General features: G+C 32.3%; 1 protein-coding gene across 1 annotated transcript; it reads right to left on the bottom strand.

The window, feature by feature from the left end:
- Positions 1 to 1,437: 1,437 nt before the first annotated feature.
- Positions 1,438 to 5,093, bottom strand: LOC107862845 (calmodulin). Its single transcript, XM_016708542.2, has 4 exons — positions 4,762 to 5,093; positions 2,972 to 3,129; positions 2,108 to 2,188; positions 1,438 to 1,967 (listed from the first exon to the last, which is right to left on the bottom strand). The coding sequence occupies exons 1-4, from the start codon at positions 4,835 to 4,837 to the stop codon at positions 1,833 to 1,835; spliced, it is 450 nt and encodes a 149-aa protein (XP_016564028.1). The 5' UTR covers positions 4,838 to 5,093; the 3' UTR covers positions 1,438 to 1,832.
- Between the last annotated feature and the right edge of the window lie 14,518 nt (positions 5,094 to 19,611).

Genomic DNA, 19,611 nt, shown 5'->3' with positions numbered 1-19,611 from the left:
ACTAAGTTTGAGTTTATCACTTTCCGCCAGAGCTAATTGCCTTGAAACTTCATTATAATTTAATTTATATTTATGTTTGGATTGTGTTTTAAAGTTTTACTCGTGACATATATTAAAAAGTACATTTAAGTATGTAAATACAACTTTGATTATGTTATTAATTATTGACATATCCGAATAACTAAATTGAAAAGAGAAAAAATCGAACCAAATTAAATTTATTTTGGTTTGAATTGGATTGCACTTTTTCAAACCGAAAATCGAAAAAATAGAAATTGAATAAGAGAAAATCAAATGCACTCCCCTACTCGTTACCAACAAGAGTTGTGGTGAAGTGGTAAGTATTCTTTTATCCTTAATCAGAGGTCTCACGTTTGAATCCCCCTAGGTACGAAGTCGTCGTTGTTAGGTACGAAGTCGCCGTTGTTAGGGAGCGCTTTACTTGTCAATGTGGCACTTTTCGACACAAATTCAAATTTAATTAGACTTCAACGTGGGCACCAAACACCGAGTTAAAAAACAAAAAGAAAAAAGAAAAAGTCATACACTCTAGCCTTGTAGTTATCAACTGTCCCATCAGATATATACGCGAGCCTTGTAGTGATCAATAATCCCATTAAACTTTGACTTTCTCTTATATAACCGCGTGCGGGCCAATACACAATTTCAAAATCAAAATTTCCCAGGAAAATGGGACGTGTAAGTCTTCCTCTATTAAAATTTTTCCCTTTTCTGCCCTATTTGTCCCGTTTAATTTATCCCGTCCTCTCCCATTTAACCTTGTTTAGTAGTCCCCCTCGTTGAGTCTCTATTGACATATTCTCTTTTTCATTATCAAAATTTAATACTTCTTTCAATTCAATCATTTTAACATCTTTTTCAATTTCTTTATATGAACATTTGAGTTGATAAATAACTTGGGGAAAAATCCAAGATTAGTAATCTGTTCGATTAAGGAAAATCCAAAGCTTCCGAGGTTACTAGTGGCTCAATCAATAGGTTATGGAATTCACAGCTCTACAAGTATTTCTTACAGCGATAATAAAAATAATAGAAGAATTATAATTACTTAATTAGATAATGATTACACTGGGAAAAAAGTTCGTCGAGCCGTTCACAACTAACCAAAATTTTACATATTCCACAGATCATTGATAAATTGATTATTTTGCATATTACATCGGTAAAAACAAAATTGGAGAGGCATGGAGCTAACTAGACGTGTCAAAATTAAGCCCATTGTACCCTGTAGGCCAAATTTTCAATAATATGCTTCGTCTTAGCAATGTTATACCAGATAGATGGTGAAACAGATGATGAAAACAACTCAAAATTTAATATACCAACTTTTGTAGCAACCACGGAACAGCAACAAATGACACAGTTCTATTCTGAAGAGCAGCAACAGTAAATAAGAGACGATACAACATAGTCACATGCCCAAAAGTAACCTCATTGCCAGTGTGATAACTATATAAAACGAGGGCATCCAACATTTACCAGTCAGCTTTCGGAAATAATCAACTTGCATTTGACCTTCCGAGTAACCAGTGATAGAAGCAAAAACCAGAAACGGGAAATATAAAACAGTTAGAAACGGAGTGAAAACCAAGGCATATTACCAATGAACTACCTAATTTCTCCTTTTCTTTTACCCTCTGGATGGGCAGGGGACTATAGCTGTATACACCCGTAGTCCAGAAGTTGAAACATAAACTAGGAGGAGTCTAGATGCTACTTAAAAACATGCGATACACTTGTTTGTCTTAACAGAATATTAACTTGCCAGCTAGAAGTTGCAGTAACACAGTAACTAAGAGAATCTTAAGCCATCACTTGGCAAGCATCATGCGGACAAACTCCTCGTAATTAACTTGCCCATCACCATCAATATCTGCCTCTCGGATCATCTCATCCACCTCTTCATCAGTCAGCTTCTCTCCCAGGTTAGTCATTACATGACGAAGCTGAAATGCAAAATGCTTACACATAAGAGACACGAATTGACAGTCCATGATACATACTTTGATGACGAAAAAGCTACAAGCATGTTAAAAAAGTTATTCCTCAATTGCTTGCAGAAATTAACTTCTCTACAGAAAAGTACCTCAGCAGCAGAAATAAAGCCATTCTGATCTTTGTCGAAAACCTTGAAAGCTTCTTTAAGTTCCTCCTCAGAATCGGTGTCCTTCACAAGAATAAAGTCCAAATAATGTACATTCTTTTTCCAAGTATGAAATCTGATTATAATAATATTTGACAGGCAAAATAGAGAGCATATATCTGCCTACTTTTCATCCAAAGGGGAAACACAATAACAAAATGCTAAAAGAAAACAAAATGCTAAAAGAACAAAAGGAAGAATGAACCAATCATTGATCCCTTGACAATTATATTATCTCATTATTGTAACTTGGATGTTTATTACATAGAAACAACTTTTCCTATAAGATTAGTCTCATCAGTGCATGCAGAACGCAGAGCAAGGCTTTTCTTGAACCGCTTGAAAGAATCTAGGAACTATCAAGACCATCGCATACTCAATATTTGACCCAAAAATCACTTGACTGCAGAAGTCATCCACGAAGTTGAAATACAACAAATATGCTAAACTGAAAAATATGTGCAAGTTATCAAGTTGATATCCTACAAGTACAAACATATGAAGATGGACCACACCACGACAGTCCCTAATCACAGAAAAGTAGACTAAAATATGAAGACAAAATTGGTATATGCATGAGTCTATCACAACTTAAAGAGACAGAATGGAATTTTGATCACAACAGCAAAGTTGCCGCCGTCCACAATAGTCAAATCAGTCAAAATTGTACTAAAAATCAATTTTCAAGGAGGCGGCATCTAAATAATGGTTGAGGAAACTGAAGTGAAGCAACACATATCAAATATCTTAATAAGGCCAAATAAGAAAGACAGTAACATAATATTTAAATAGCTAGTACTCCTATACCTTCATCTTACGTGCCATCAGATTCAAGAACTCTGGAAAATCAATGGTTCCATTCTGATCAGCATCAACTTCACTGATCATATCCTGTAGTTCAGCTTCAGTGGGATTCTGACCAAGTGATCTCATCACTGTTCCCAACTCCTTGGTAGTAATACAGCCTAAAGAAGCAAATTTCAGATCACAACTAGAACTTTTGGTTCTGCTCATGGAATAGTAACACTAGATGGTAAACCTAAGAAGAACATAAAATGTAGAATACCCACAGGGACTTTAAGGAGCAACCAGAACACAATTACATTGAGAAACTAAAAGTGAAAAAACAACACAAGGGTGACATGTAAAAAAGGCGTCCTCCCAGAGACAACTCTTTTTGTATATAAATAAGAAGGAAAAACAGGGAAGTAATGACGAACACTCTTATCCATCCAAAACAGATCACATTATACAAAACATCTTCAAAATGCCAACAATTAGGATTTAGGCAGACCCTAGTCAACTATTATTTTTTGGATAACCGTGGTGTCGGAGGCCAACTTGCACACACCTATCCTAATTCAATGGGATACCCGCCATTTCCCACCAGCACATGTACCAAGTAACAGACGAAAAGAATCACCTATTGTTTGAACCTAAACAAGTATAAAAAACATGGATAGTATTTTAAACTGATAACTGCGCAATTCAATAAATTGTACCAAGTAAAGAAGGGCATCAATAAATACAAGATGCAATCAACAATCCAATGAATGCTATCACACGAATTTCAAATTAAACAGAATTGAAGTGTGATACATACTGCCAAATGTGCGAAAAAGTTTGCATATGCATCAAAATTAGGCACTTCTGTCATCACACAACCACACATTCATAAAAAATTAAAAGGTAGTTCTACTAGTGACAACTCTACAAATAACACAATAAGTGGCTCATCCTCCCTAAAATATTTTTGATGTTTTCTATGAGCAGATGAAATCAATCAATCAAATGACATCACGCAAACTTCAAATTAAACAGTTGAAGTGTGATAGATATTGCCAAACATGATACAAAATTTTCCATATGCATCACCTTAGGCACTTCCGTCATCACAAAACCACAACTTCAGGAAACATAAAATTTATTTCTATTAATGACATGTCTACAAACAAACAAAATAGTGGCTCGTACTCCAAAAATGTTTTCGATATCTTCTATGGGCAGATGAACGAAATCTGCCAGACAGAGATGATACCCTCTAGTCCTCGGACGTCCTCCAACTACTAACAAACACTGATCCTACGTCACATAGGTTCACCTCCTACAAGTGGCTCATTCCCCCCAAAATATTTTCGATATTTCCTATAAGCAGATGAACAAAATTGCAAGACAGAGATATACCTCACTTCGACATTTTCAACTACTGAAAACCACTGATCCTACTACACATAGGCTTAAAAACCTACAAGCATTCTCTCCTCTTCTACTCTTCTTCTCAAAACACTTGAGTTCGCATAACCTTTTTTCTCCTTTCCTCAATTTTCACCAAACCAACAAAATCAAAAAATCTAAACAGCATAATTAACTTTTCTACAGTAATAGCTAACACTTGAAGAACACTAAAATCGCGTAAAAACTAAGTCAACCAAACAAACAAACATAGCAAAACCTTAGATCTAATCCAAAACCACAAAATTAAACACAATGACATGAACACCATCTCCGTCTCAAAAAAACAACAAAAACACAGCACTGTAAAATCAGAATAAAACAACCAAAAAGTAAAAAATAAATTCCGAAAATGATCCTTTTACCATCGCCGTCCTTGTCAAAAAGGCTAAAAGCCTCCTTGAATTCAGCGATCTGCTCCTCTGTTAGCTGCTCTGCCATTTTCTCTTCACAATTTTTGCGATTCGAAGTATAAAAAAAAAACCCTATGTGTTAAAGTGTTTGTTTTTGCTATTGATTTAGTGAAAGGGTGTATTTAAAGAAAGGGAAAACGAGTAGAAATATCTTGACCCGACGATAAAAGAGGGCTCGAAATATTGTATGGTAAATATTCTACATTAAATGGGCCCTGATTTCGAGGACGCGTTACTTTTTCTTTTCCTTTTTTGTTTTTAGAATTTTGAAATTTCTAAGACAATACTTGTCTAATTTTGCAAAAGCAAAATTATTCTTAATATTTATTATTACTAAATAAGATAGTGCATTTTTCAAAATATTAAATTTATTATATTAAAAAATAATATGATAAAATTATCGCTATCATTTACTGATTTTTAACCTCTGTGCTAATAAGAAAATGAACATGTAAGATGAACGGAAGGAGTACTTGTCATTTTACAAAAACTATGCACGAATAGTTATTTGTTTCCACTTTTACAATAAGTGATAAATATGCAGATATATTAATAGTGTAAAAAGAGAAGCGTTAAATAAAAATGAGTGATAAATAAGGATAATTTAGTCAAATTACCTTCAAGTTAATGCTTTTTCTTGAGGGATCTGCAACTTAAAAGGTGACAAGTAAATACAAACAAAAGGGTACAATAATACTTGTCACGTTAATAAAATTAATGGATAATTTATTAATTTCTATTTATTTCATCCTTGCTATTAAATATCATTTACTACTCCATATATTTTTCAAAACATTAATTTTATTATACTTAAAAGTGATAATACATTTTTTCTTAATATTTATTACTTCTTATGTGTCGCGTCAATAGTGGACAAACATTGTTGGACGGACGAAGTAAATCAAGGTTAATAAATGAGTACTCTTAGTCCTGTTTTGACGAGACTGCATTAGGGATCAACTCTTAGTTCATTTTTATTCGTCCTGGTGATGAATATTTTGCCGCGACATATTCATGGGGATGTGCCGCGTATGATGTAGTACTGATTGACTAGACTCAAGAAGGAGTTAATGATAACCTAGAAGTTTGGAGACAAGCTTTGAGTTTAAAGGATTCAAGTTTAGCAGATCAAGAAGGAATACTTGGACTGCAAATTCAGTGATTTAACGCTTGAGGATGACGCAACAGTGAAGTTAAATTTCTAGTCTATTCAATAGAGAGATAATTTCAAGTATCTTGGGTCTATGATACAGGGGAATATAGAGATTGACAAAAATGTTACACACCGTATTAGTGCCAAATAGATGGAATAGAGACATGCCTCTGGAGTTTTTGTGTGATAAAAAGGTGTCTCCTAAATTTAAAGATAAGTTCTACAGTGTGGTAGTCCCACCGATAATATTGTGTGGAGCAAAGTATTATCTAGTCAAGAACTTGCACATCCAAAAATTGAAGGTGGCAAAAAAAATGTTGGATTGGATATGTGATCTTACTAGGAGCGGCAAGGTTAGAAAAAAAGATTATTCGAGAGAAAGTCATGAGGTGACTTTCATAGAGGAAAAGTTGCGAGAAGTGAAGTTGAGATGGTACGAGCATGTGATGAGGAGGTGCAGGAATGCCCCAATAAGAAGGTGCGAGAGATTGACTATGGATGATTTCAGGTGGGGTAGAGGCAGGCCGAAGAAGTATTGTAGGGAGGTGTTTAGACATGTCATGGAATAGATACAACTTACTGAGGATATGATCGTAATAGGAAGTTGTGGAGAACGCAAATTAAGGTAGAGGAATAGCAGGTGGGAGAGTAACCTTTCTAGTAGAAATGGATGCTTTGTTTGTAGTAGTGCTTGCAGTCAGTGGCAGACCCAAAATTTAAAAATTGTGGGTGCTTAAAAATTTAAAAAAAATTAAATCACCTCAACAAAGTTTGAACCCAAACGCCCCTTCAATGGGGAAGCTTAAGATCAACTTAAATGTCAGTGCACCCAACCAACTTTTTATTTTAGTGGATGCTTTTATATGTTTTATACCTATTTTAGTATATTTTTAATATAATTATACCTATTTCGTGTCGAGTTTAATGGGTGCCGGAGCATCCCAAAAATATACGTAGGTTGGCCCTTGCTTGTAGTCGTAGTGCTTCGCGTGTGTTTTGTAGTTTCTTATACTCAAAGCCGATTGATATTCATCTACCACCTGTAAACTGCAACAAATAATACGATTATAGACACATCAAAATGATAAAATTAAATCTAACTTTTACACAAAAAATTTCTCAAAGCCATCCAACACTCATCTACCACCTATAAACTATAACAAAATAATACGACAATAGAGATATCAAAATAATACAACTAAACTTTACGCCAAAAAAATTCTCAAAATAGAAATTTAAAAACAATACCATTAAATCAAACATTTACCTAAAAAAAATTCTCAAAACTGACGGACATTCATCTACCACCTTTAAATTCATCTACGACCTGTAAACTACAACAAAATAATACAATAGTGATCACAAAACTTCAGTTTTGATGAAAATAATTCTTATCTGGCCGAAAATTTTGACACTAAGGAATGACTTGAATGAAAACAAAGAAGATATATATATATATATATATATACACACACACACACGCGCGTTGAATTCTATTATGTTGACAAAAATAGTGAAGAAGTTAAGGGTTAGAAAATTAAGCATCCATCAATCTAGACATGCAACCAAAGCAAGTTAGATGAGCATCAATCATATTTTTTCAATAAGTAAATCAATTTCTTCTCTAGTTTAACGTGCATCTCAATATTTATAGAAGCATTTTCTTAATAGAGTCCTATTTTAGGAGTATTTTTTTATCCTATTTTAGGAGTATTTTTTTAATTGATCGGTATAAAGGAAAATATTCATTGATTCTTCTTCCATATATTTTAAGAGTCTAGTTAGTATAATAAAAATAATTAAATAATAGATTGAAGAAAATAGTGAAACGACAGTTTTGTCTAAAGGAGAGTCTTTCAATTAAGGACAAAAAGTTCAAATTACTTTTTAAGTGCCTTCACACTTTTAATATATTATTATATTATTCTTATAGATTATAGATAGATATTTAAAATCTTTCCTTATTTTTAAAGTCAAATATTTACAAAATCATTGATTACATTCTTATTACGTACTTAAAACTTTTAAACATGTGGTACTTGTTAAATTTTTCATATTCTAATAGTTTTATATTTATTTATAGATTTTTCAAATCTTCTTAAAGTCAAATTAGTTGATTTATAATTTTAAATTAGTGAAAAAAGTATCAGTTGTCATTTATTTTGATGACTTCTAATAAGGAAAAGTTTTACCATAAATATATTTAATTAATTTTTAATTTTTAAATTAGAAAAAAATATTGAAATTATGATGAGTTCTAATAAGCAAAAGTTTTACCATAAATATATTTAATTAATTTTTAACTCTTAAATATTAGATAAAATAGTGAAAAGACGATTTTGTCTAAAGCAAGGACTTTTAATGAAGGGCAAAAAGTTCAAACAACATTTCTAAAGTCGTTCACACTTTAACATATTATAGATATAGATTATGATTTTATAGATATAGATATAGATTATAGATTATAGATTATAGCTTATAGATATAGATATATAGTTTGGTTTTTATTCAGCGTTGTCATTTGTCCTAACGTCAAACAAGTTTGAATTTCATACTATTTGCTTAAATGAAATTTTCAAATCATAAATAAGAAGGATAATTTTACTAATTTACCCCTTAAAATACTTTTTTGAAATTTCACTCACTTGTTTTTATATTTTCAAATAGTATTAATTGTAGGGGTAAAATGAAAAAAAAATGATTAATTTTATCTTGATTTAGTAAGTTGACAAGTAATCTAAAATATATATTTTTAATAAGGTAATCAACTAATATGGAACGTAGGGAGTATACATTTATTTACGTATATATTGTTATAAATATTGAACAATCACAGAATTTCTCTAGTTTGAGATGTGCTTCTATCACAATCCTTATAAATATTTTACATGTTAAGATGTATGCCCTAACATTCAACAAACTCTTCTAGTATTGAATTAGGAACCAGAAACTGGCAAAAATATACTTTATACGAAACCAAACAACTCAAAATAGGAAGAAAACTATTTTATTTTCTATATCTCTCACTCTCTAACATAATATAATAAGCAAGATTCGACATGCCTACTTGTGCTGCTTGCTTCAACTGCTTAAATAGTAATTTTATTATATTATCTCTAATTAATTACTATAAGTTATTTAAGTATTAAAAAATTTATAAAATTAAATAAAAAATATAAAATAATCGACATGCCTACTTGTGCTGTCTGCTTTAGCCGTTTCAATCGTAATTTTACTATATTACCTCAAATTAATTGCTGTAGGTTATTTAAGAATTAAAAAAATTATAATATTTAATAAAAATATAAAATTGACAAAAATAGTAAATTAACTTTTGATTTTTTAAATTAACTTGATGTCTTATATGATGCTTATTTATGCTTTGTTCACAAGAATTTTTTATAGTAATTTTATTATATCACTTCTAATTAGTTATTATAGGTCATTTACGACATGAGTTCTTCGTTGCTTCAATCGTAATTTTATTATAGCACCTCTAATTAATTATTATGATCGCATTAAAAAATTAATAATATTTCATAAAATAGATATAAAATGATATGTCAACATAAAACATTTGATTGATTATCGAAATTATATTACTGCCACATAAGTTAACTCTTGAAATTATATCAGTGTCACTTAAATTGAAATAGAAGAAATAGTATTATAAATCAAAATAATTAAAAATCTAAATTATTTTAATAATTAATTATCTAAATTATATTTATGTCACATAAATTGAGATTAAAAAAATAATATAGCACGGGCCCTTCATTTTCTAGTGTATATATATATATATATATATATATATATATATATCAAAGTCATCAGAATCATGGTATGACTCATGATTCTTGCAACGGTAAAGGGATCGGAATCAGATGATATTTAATTCAATAAAGAATATTAATACCCATTAATAGCCAAAAAGTCAAATGGAATAAAAGAGTTATGAATGAAAAAAATTATTTTCAGTTGTAACCGAGTGAAGCATTAAGTCAATTCACTTAACAATTGAAATTCAAATTGACCTATTAATGGATGAAATTAAAAGTTAATTAAAGCAAGCAAATTAATGTATACTATTTTATTTTTGAGATGCTAACATTGTAATCCCTTCAATCCCACTTATCTAAAAAATAATAGTAAGAAATATCATGATATAAGAAAAATTTGCTAGGTTTTTCCAAATGAACATAACGCACAGAATTTGGTGTCTCATAAACTATGAATCAGACGTAGACAAAATAAGAACGAATCCATAAAATAATTGGTGAAGTTTAGAATTTTCTATGAACTAAGAAGTCTTTGCAAGTCTAGTGTCTTACTTTTATGGGCAATGGAGTTTTATTAAATTAAAATCCGTATAAAATTCGGATTATGTTAAATTTAAAATAGATTAGTCCAAAATAAATATTGCGGATATAACTGAATTAATTATTTAAATCCAAACATATATGAATTTAATTAACTAAAAATTACACAAATATACAACTTATGTTTTCAATATTATAAAAAATCTCAACTCCCTAAACATATTACAAAAATCTCACATATACACAGAATGTTATTTATATGTTGGCTGTGTTATGTATATTAATAGAGAGAGAATAAAGTAACTAATAAAGTGGGGAGAGTGTAATTACTTTTAAAAGGTTGGTATTTATGTTATTTATACTTTAATTAAAGTCCATTTTTTATTGAGCTAGTCCATTGATTTGGGCTACAAATGATGAGCCACTTTGCTAAGCCCAAGATATTATCATATTTTAGATACCCAAATAAGCGTCACGTGTCAAATTACGTGGCATGCCAAGTCAAGTGAAGGAGTCAGTAGAACCATGCCACATATCAAAATGATGTAGCAGGCTAGTGAAATCAAAAGCCCATAAAAGGTGCCACGTCACCTGAATTTGATTGGTCAAAAGAAGTACATCTTCATCATGATTCTTCCTTTTCCACAACTATAAACAAGGGTCTCATAATTCAGAAAAGGGACCATCAACTCTAAGAAGAAGCAAGAAAAAGCTCGTGGATCAAACACCATAATTTCTCTACAAAGCTCAAACAGATTAAAGCACAAGTTAAGATCAAGTCCATCAAATCAACAAATCAAGTTCAAATTCAAGATCAAGCTTTAAGTCTTTGAATTTATATTTGAAAAGACGAATCAGAGGATTCATATAGATTGTAACACTCACATATTGAAATCAATAAAATGATTGTTGCAATATTTTTCTTATCTCGATTATTTATTTATTTTCGGTCTCAAAAAATTTATTGTCCAAGAACTTTATCACATTATACTCGCACAATCTTTATCATTATCGCGGTTTTAAGAGGCCATGCATGTGTCCTGGTATTCACAAGTGCTTTAGAAATTTGTCACAATTTCATAAAAGTGGCACCACTTCACACTCATATGATCCACCCATTAAATGTATTTTGCACAACAATACACTACCTATAAACGATATGGAATGAATTAAGAGTTAATAACTCAACCTCTCCTTATTTGCACTATTTGCATAACATAATAGATGTCGAAGGGACAAAATTTATAGCACACAAGATCACACACTGACTTTTTATTATCTATATGAACTTATTTCTTGGAATCTTCAATTAGATAGATTTGATTGCCGTTATATTCGATATACAACTTGACAAAAGTCCCATCCCCATTGAAGCTTCACTTATAAATATTTACCAAAGATATAGTTAAAAAATCGGCCAAATTTTTTAATTTTGATCCAATCTTATGAAATGAGAAACCAGAGGCGATCTCTCTCTTTGATTTTGACTTTATGTGTATGGATTATCAGTTATGTTGCTCAGATTTTTTTAAAAATATTGGCAGGTGTGTGTCAGATTTTTATAAAAACAATATATTTTTGAAGAATTCAATACGAACGCGACAACATTTTTGAAGAGTGTTAGAAAACGGGCAGAAATAAAGTAAATCACAAACAGAAAGAAAACAAGAACAAACAAATTTACGTGGAAACTCTTGCGAAAAAAATCACGGACAGAAGAAGAGGATGTTTTACTATAATGAAAGTAGAGGAGTACAATATGGAGAATAAGTATTTTCTAAATACACAAAACAACCCACTAAATGCACTTATATTATATGTGCACACAAATAAGTCTTATGCCCCAAAACATAAAGGTCTACGGGCCTATCGACCTGATCTCTATGCTACCACCATAGACCCCATTAAAAATTACAAACATGAGTTGCACCACGAAACTTTCTGGACCGAATCAACAAAATTCGGGTCACAACTCTAACAATCTCCACCTTGACACAAATTCTAATTCAGAACTCAAAGCCATTTCAAGACAATCTCTCCACATCTTCCAGAAAAGCCCCTAAGGGCACATCTTAGCAGCTAACACTAACCAAGTCCAAGCAATGCTCTAACTTGGCACTTGGTAGTGTCTTGGTCATCATATCAACAGGATTATCATGAGTACTAATCTTGCTCACCGTAATATCACCACGAGCAATAATTTCAAGCACAAAATGATACCGAACATCGATGTGCTTTGTCCAATCGTGAAACATCTAATCTTTCGTAAGGAAGATAGCACTCTGACTATCGTAAAAGACCGTAGTAATTTGTAAGTCTTTGCTAAGTTCACCAAACAAACCCTTCAACCAAATAACTTCTTTGAAAGCCTCTGTAATAGCCATATACTCTACCTAAGTAGTTGACAAAGCAACCGTAGTCTGTATGGTAGCTTTCCAAATAATAGCACAACCACCAATGGTGAAAACATAGCCTGTAAGGGATCTCTTTTTATCATGATCTCCTGCAAAATCAGAATCAACATACCCGATTACTCTATCTCTATTTCGCCCAAACTGCAAACAAACATCAGCAGATCTATGCAAGTATCTGAAAATTCACTGAACTGCTTTACAATGTTCTTTGCTAGGATTTGCCATGTATCTGCTAACTGCAGTGACGGCATAAGATAAATCTGGTCGAGAACACACCATCGCATACATAAGAGACCTAACAACACTAGAGTATGGAACTCGAGACATATAGTCACACTCATCATCTGCTTTTGGAGATAAAGTGGCCGAGAGTTTGTAGTGAGCTGTCAATGGAGTACTTACAGGTTTGGCATTTTTCATATTGAATCTATGAAGCACTTTTTCAATATATCCTTTTTGACTCAAGTACAATTTATAATTCTTTCTATCCCTCAGAACTCCATGTCAAGAATCTTCTTTGCTACACCTAGATCGTTTATATCAAACTCCTTACTGAGATGGACTTTCACTTTTATTATCTCTCTCATATCCTTTGCTGCAATCAACATACAAGAGAAGATACACGAATGAACTATTACTTACCTCTTTGAAGTAGATACAACTATCATAGCTGCTTCTCTAAAATATATGAGAGGTCATAAAAGAGTCAAACCAATTATACCACTGCTTGAGCGGCTGCTTTAAGCCATATAGAGACTTTTTCAGCAAACATACATAGTCCTCCTTTCCTGAGACTACAAAGCCCTTCGGTTGTTGCATATATATGTCATCTTCAAGTTCTCCATGTAAGAACACAGTTTTGACATCCTACTGCTCAAGCTCAAGATTATGCATTGCCACACTACCAAGCAATGCTTGAATCGAACTATGCTTTACAATTGGAGAAAACACATCTGTGAAGTCGATACCTAGAACCCGACTATAACCTTGAGCAACTCGTCTTGCTTTGTACCTAGTTTCTTCAACTCCTGATGTTCCTTCTTTCTTTTTAAATACCCACTTGCAACGGACAACTTTCTTAACTTTAGACAATCTCACCAGATCCCATGTGTTCTTTTGAAGTGATTCCATTTCTTCCTGTATAGCAATCATCCATCGGCCGGAATCATCACAACTAACTACCTCTAAGTAAGAAGAAGGATTTTCACTGGAATCAATATCTTTGCTACACTCAATGCATAAGCAACTAAATCAGCTTCGACATACTTCTGAGGAGGTCTAATACTCTTATAGGCCTATCTTTAGCAATAGAATATTATGGCGCCACCGATGGTGAAGAAGAAATAGTATCACTCTGTATCTCCAGGTTAGACTGTGAAGTAGGCACTGGTGTAGACTATGCTCCAATTTTCAATTCAACATGGGTGCTTGACTTTTGCTGATTCACGTCACTAAGCTCATCTGGGGGCAAAACACTAGATTCAGAGGGAGCCCGAAGCATGGCAGTTTCATTAAACACAACATTCTTGCTAAGTATAACCTTTCTATTTTCTGCACACCAAAGCTTATAACCTTTAACACTAGGCTTATAACCCATAAATAAACACTTGACAGATCTAGGTTCTAACTTTCCATTATCAATATGAGAATACGCATGACATCCAAATATCCTCAAATCAGAAAAACTAGCAGGAGTACCAGACCATACCTCTTATCAATCATGACTGAGGGAGAGCAATTAATAAGAAGGCAAGCTGTGGAGCAGCTTCAGCCCAAAAAGACTTAGGTAAACCAGCATTAGAGAGCATACAACTCACCTTCTCCATTATAGTCCTATTCATTCGTTTGGCCATACCATTCTGCTGCGGAGTATGATGAACTGTCAAGTGTCTCACAATTCCTTCTAACCTACACAAAGCATTAAATTCATTAGAACAGACTCTAAACCATTATCGGTCTGAAGCTGTTTTAACTGCTTCCCTGTCTGCTTTTCAATCACAGTTTTTTGCTCCTTGAAAGTAGGCAACACATCATTCTTTTGCTTCAGAAAGAACACCTAAACTTTTCTAGAATAGTCATCAATAATAGTCAACAATTAATTAACGCCTCCTCTAGAAGGTACTCTAGCAGGACCCAGAGATTAGAATGAATGTAATCAAGTGTGCCCTTAGTTGAGTGGATGCCTTTAGTGAATCAGACTCTCTCCTACTTCCCAAAAATGCAGTGCTCACAGAACTCCAATTTGGTAATACTCTGCCCATCAAGAAGTCCTCTCCTGCTTAGTTTAGCCATCCCGTTTACACTCATATACCCCAGGCGATATGACAAAGTTTAGCAACGCCACTTTCTGATAGAAAGGAGGTAGAAACAGCTGCATCACCTGTAACAGTAGAGCCTTGCAGGACATATAAATTTGCATACTTTTTCTGTCCCTTCATCATAATAAGAGCACCTTTAGTAACCTTTGTTGACACTCAATTTTTGCTCTTTGTGCCTAAAATTAATGTCTTCAGGCTTCCTGATCGTTAAAGGACACAATATATAATTTTCACATCTTTTTTATAATTGTTGATAAATTATTGATAATCATCCTTACTTTAGGATTTTTATCTATTTGTTGTCGTATTTTTACTTTTCATAATTTATTAATAATCCTCCTTATAATAGGATTTCTATCAATTCAATATCATTTTTAAGATTTTACAATTATCTACACACGTACACGACATGACATCACATTTTTATAATATTTTTCTTATTAAATTACATTTTTTAATATTTTCAACATTCTTTATACTTTTCATAATTACAAATCAATACCTGCATTTTGTATATTTTTACGGTCCGCAAATGCTAAGTCGGATCAATTATTTTTATACAGTATAATAATTCAATGTCTTGTCGCATTCGACAACGACCACACAATAATGTCTTGTCACATCCAACGATGACAACACATAATGTCTTGTCACATCTGACAATGACAACTCAATGACACTACCCTTTGGACAATAACTCTATCAATTGATCAAAAGGATGAACATACTTTGGTCAATATTCTAAGGACTAAAAGATGTACTATTATAAAAAGAGGGGACACCCCTTTATCCATTGGATAATAGGAAGTGCCCAATTATACTACAAATATGCAAGGGTGGAAGACAATTTTATTCATCTTTTCTCTCTACACACATATTTTCATACACTCACACATATTTTTTCTCTCTCTCAAATACATACACAAAAAACACAAGAAAAAATCTTTCCTCATTTTTTATTTTCTCTCCCAAAAATACACAAATGCATATGCACATTTTTTAATCACACACACATTATGTTCTTCTTTCTCTCCTCTCTCAAGAATAAATAAATACACACAAATTTTTCCTCCTTTCTCTCTCTCTCAAACACACAAAAAATACACATATACACATAAAAATAAATTAAATATTTACTCCCTATTTTGATGAAATTCCACCATTTTTACTAGGGATTATGTTGGTTACATTTTATATATATATATTTCTTAAGTGTTGTTGCTATTCATATTTTCTTACTGTTCATGACCAAAATTTTGTGTCCTGGTGACTTTCTTTCCTTTATCCATTTCCATCAATCTTCATTATGTTTTTTAAGGGTTTTGTTGGTTGATATTTTATGTGAATTTATTTTCGTATTTCTTTGTTTATGGATGCTTAATGATGGTTATTGTCACTTCTCAGTGAATGTTCACATTTTTCAATCATGTTTGAACTATTTCTATTTTATTCCATTACTTTGTTACACAATTAGGAATTTATTCTATTTTTTGTTATTTTCAATTATTTTATCGTGGGTACATCATTTTTATTCATTAACTCTGATCTTTTTGTCATTTTATTACTTTAATCTTTGATAATCATTTGAATTACTATTGATATGCATTCAGTGACTTTGTTAATTTTTTGTCATTTTTCATTGTTATTAAATACCATTAATTAATTGGCCGATGACACTATCTCTCCGTCGGATACTTGAGGTCAGCCCATTACAAAAGACGGACTTTATTTTTTCAAATTTATTATTTTATACCGAGGGCCAATATTTGGCCAATGACATTATCTCTCCGTCAGATACTTGAGGTCACCCAGTAACAAAAGACGAATTTTATTTCTCAAAGTTTACTTATTTACATAAAAAATAATGCTTGGCCGATGAAGAAATTCTCCGTTGATTTTTGAGGCCTCCACAAATAAAAGACGGATATTACGTATATAAATACGTAGTAAAAAATTAAATATTTCGGGCAATGACGAAACTTTTATAACACCACGACAATACAAAAGGTTTTATGATTCGTATCTTGGCAAGGTGATTTTGGATGACCGATTAGTTGAGCAACCACTTCATAGCCATTGTGAGTCTAAAACTTAATTCGAGCCCACGTTATAACAAAATTTTATTTTTATATGTACACCTATATGTACATGTGTGCACATTATTTCACTTACTTTAATAATTATTTGTTCATTTTATTACTTTATCAAGCACTTATACATAATTCTTGAGCTTTATGTTTGTAGTTTATTTTCATTTGTATAATTGTATATAAATATAAAAAATAGTGAAAACTTTACTTTTTGGGTGCCGGGGGGAGATATTCTTTATTTACATAATTTCATCACTTTTAGGCAAAACTTAGGTCGTTAATATTTACATAAAAGAATCAAGTTAATCAAGTAATTCACGTATTGTGTAATCTTTTCTTCTCAAATAAATTTTACTTTTTCATAATTTAAATCAAATAAAAGTATTACTTGTAAATACCTTTTCTTTTCATGACACATTAAAATACATTTCTTTTCGTACGTCATAAAATTATTTTTTTTCACACGTAATTTATACATTTTATACATATCGTTTACATGTTTTTATTGATATAGTTAATATACTTATACTTTTACATGGTTTTAAACATTTATATTTTTTTAAAGAATTATTTTATATTTAATACACATACACTTTTATATTATTTTAAATATTTATACCTCCTCCCTCATTGATAAGTTTAGTCTAGCCGGGTACCACATTTGTGGATTCTGAAGGGTGCCTAACCCCTTCCCTTCGGGATAATTTGAACCCTTACCTAGAGTCTCAATAGGATTTCGCAGACTAAAACATTAATCATACGTATTAACAAATAAATAGGTTTCCTTATTTTCCTTTAAAAATTAGAGGGCGACTCTATACAAAATTTCAATTCTTTAGAGCCCAATAAGTCATGTTTTGTTTGACCTTGGCAAAAATAGGGCATGACAGAATGACGACTCTGCTGGGGAGAAACAACAGGTTCTAACCATGATAGACTTGATTTTTCAATCGAGGAAGGTATTTTTACATTTTTGCATGCAATTAAATTCTTTGATTCTTTATCTGTTTATTCATAAATTTTACATTATTTGCACAAATTAGTTTTGTTGTCTTATCAATTCTTTGATTCATTACTTGTTCATATACACTTTATCTATACATTGAAAACTTCTACGCATTATTTTTTAGTTTATTTAATCATAAATCACAATTCCATTGAGTCTTTGGTCGTACACAATTCACACACCGAATACGCGAGGGGTGTACTGCACTCCTCCGAACCTTCTTTGGATTCTTTAGTTTCAGAATTGGTGCATTTAGGTTAGTGTGCCTTTTCGCAATTATTCGGTCCTACTCTCAACCATTTAGGAAAATTCTTAATTTAGAAATAAATCACGCCATATGCAAACTCAAAAAATAGATTTGAACTACGTTTTGACCTGATTCTTGTCCTGACAAGATACGTAGGCTACCCTGTATTAGGGTTCAGTCTCTTCACTGTTTCAAAATAATTTCTTTGGTATTCATACTGGGGCAATTTTTCTGAATTAGTTCAAAAACGCTCTCCAAAAAGTCTTCAAGAGCGCAAATAAATATTTTTCCGAATCCAAATCTCAATAACATTAGTGCTTAGTCGGCCTACCTCTAAATCGTTACCCAATTTTGGTTCGAGAACACCTATCTTCTTTTTTCAGATGCCATAAACCATTAAATTTATGGCGTATCGATCCCAACTGTCAAAGCAAGGGTTTAATATTCTTTCATTCATAACAATCCTGCTAGCTGCGGCGAAATAATGCCCTAGATTCTTCAATGTATGACCTTCTCAATCTTGTCGACATATTAAAGTAATTTCAAAACTCTCCTCATGCTCGGCATCCATCCTCTCGATCACCTGATCGAACCAATTTTGCTGATACAAGCAATTCCTTCCTGATCGTCTTTCACATTACTTTCAAAGATGACCACTATATTTGTACATTCATACATGCTATATAAAAATTTGTAAATTCACCTGAACTACGCAAACCTGATTCTTGTTTTCACGAGATACGTAGGCAACCCTCATTCGGGTTCGTCCCATTCTTTTTTCCAAATAAATAAAAATTCAGAATTTTGACTTGGTTGGTACCAACACAGTTAGGAGTGTGCATGAGAAAGAACAAATTGGTATGATTGAGATGATCGAATTCATGGTAAACCATAGATTCCTTTGGTACCTTTTAATCAAACTGAGTAACACTTGAAAATTCTCTTGCATACATCTAAGACAAAAACGAAACCAACCTCATCGTTTCAAGTGCATTGAGTGGTAAGGTTTAGACTAGTTCATTGCATTGCATTGTTGATCCAGAACTTGGCCTGAATGTCTGTTGAGGCGAAATTCTGAGTTACACTTAGTTTGGAAAAAGATTGTAGGCCCTCCTTGACTAGATTGTGCCTTCTGCGGCCTACCAAATGACATCGATCCCTAGTATTTCTCCCTTTGAGCCTGAAACCTTTTCTTTGGAATAACCACATATGAGCCTATACCTTTTGAGTGCTTACATGCACTCTCCCTCTTTGG

The sequence above is a fragment of the Capsicum annuum genome, chromosome 3, assembly GCF_002878395.1.
Source record: "Capsicum annuum cultivar UCD-10X-F1 chromosome 3, UCD10Xv1.1, whole genome shotgun sequence".
Lineage (NCBI taxonomy): Eukaryota > Viridiplantae > Streptophyta > Magnoliopsida > Solanales > Solanaceae > Capsicum > Capsicum annuum.
This window is presented reverse-complemented; position numbering and strand designations above follow the sequence as displayed.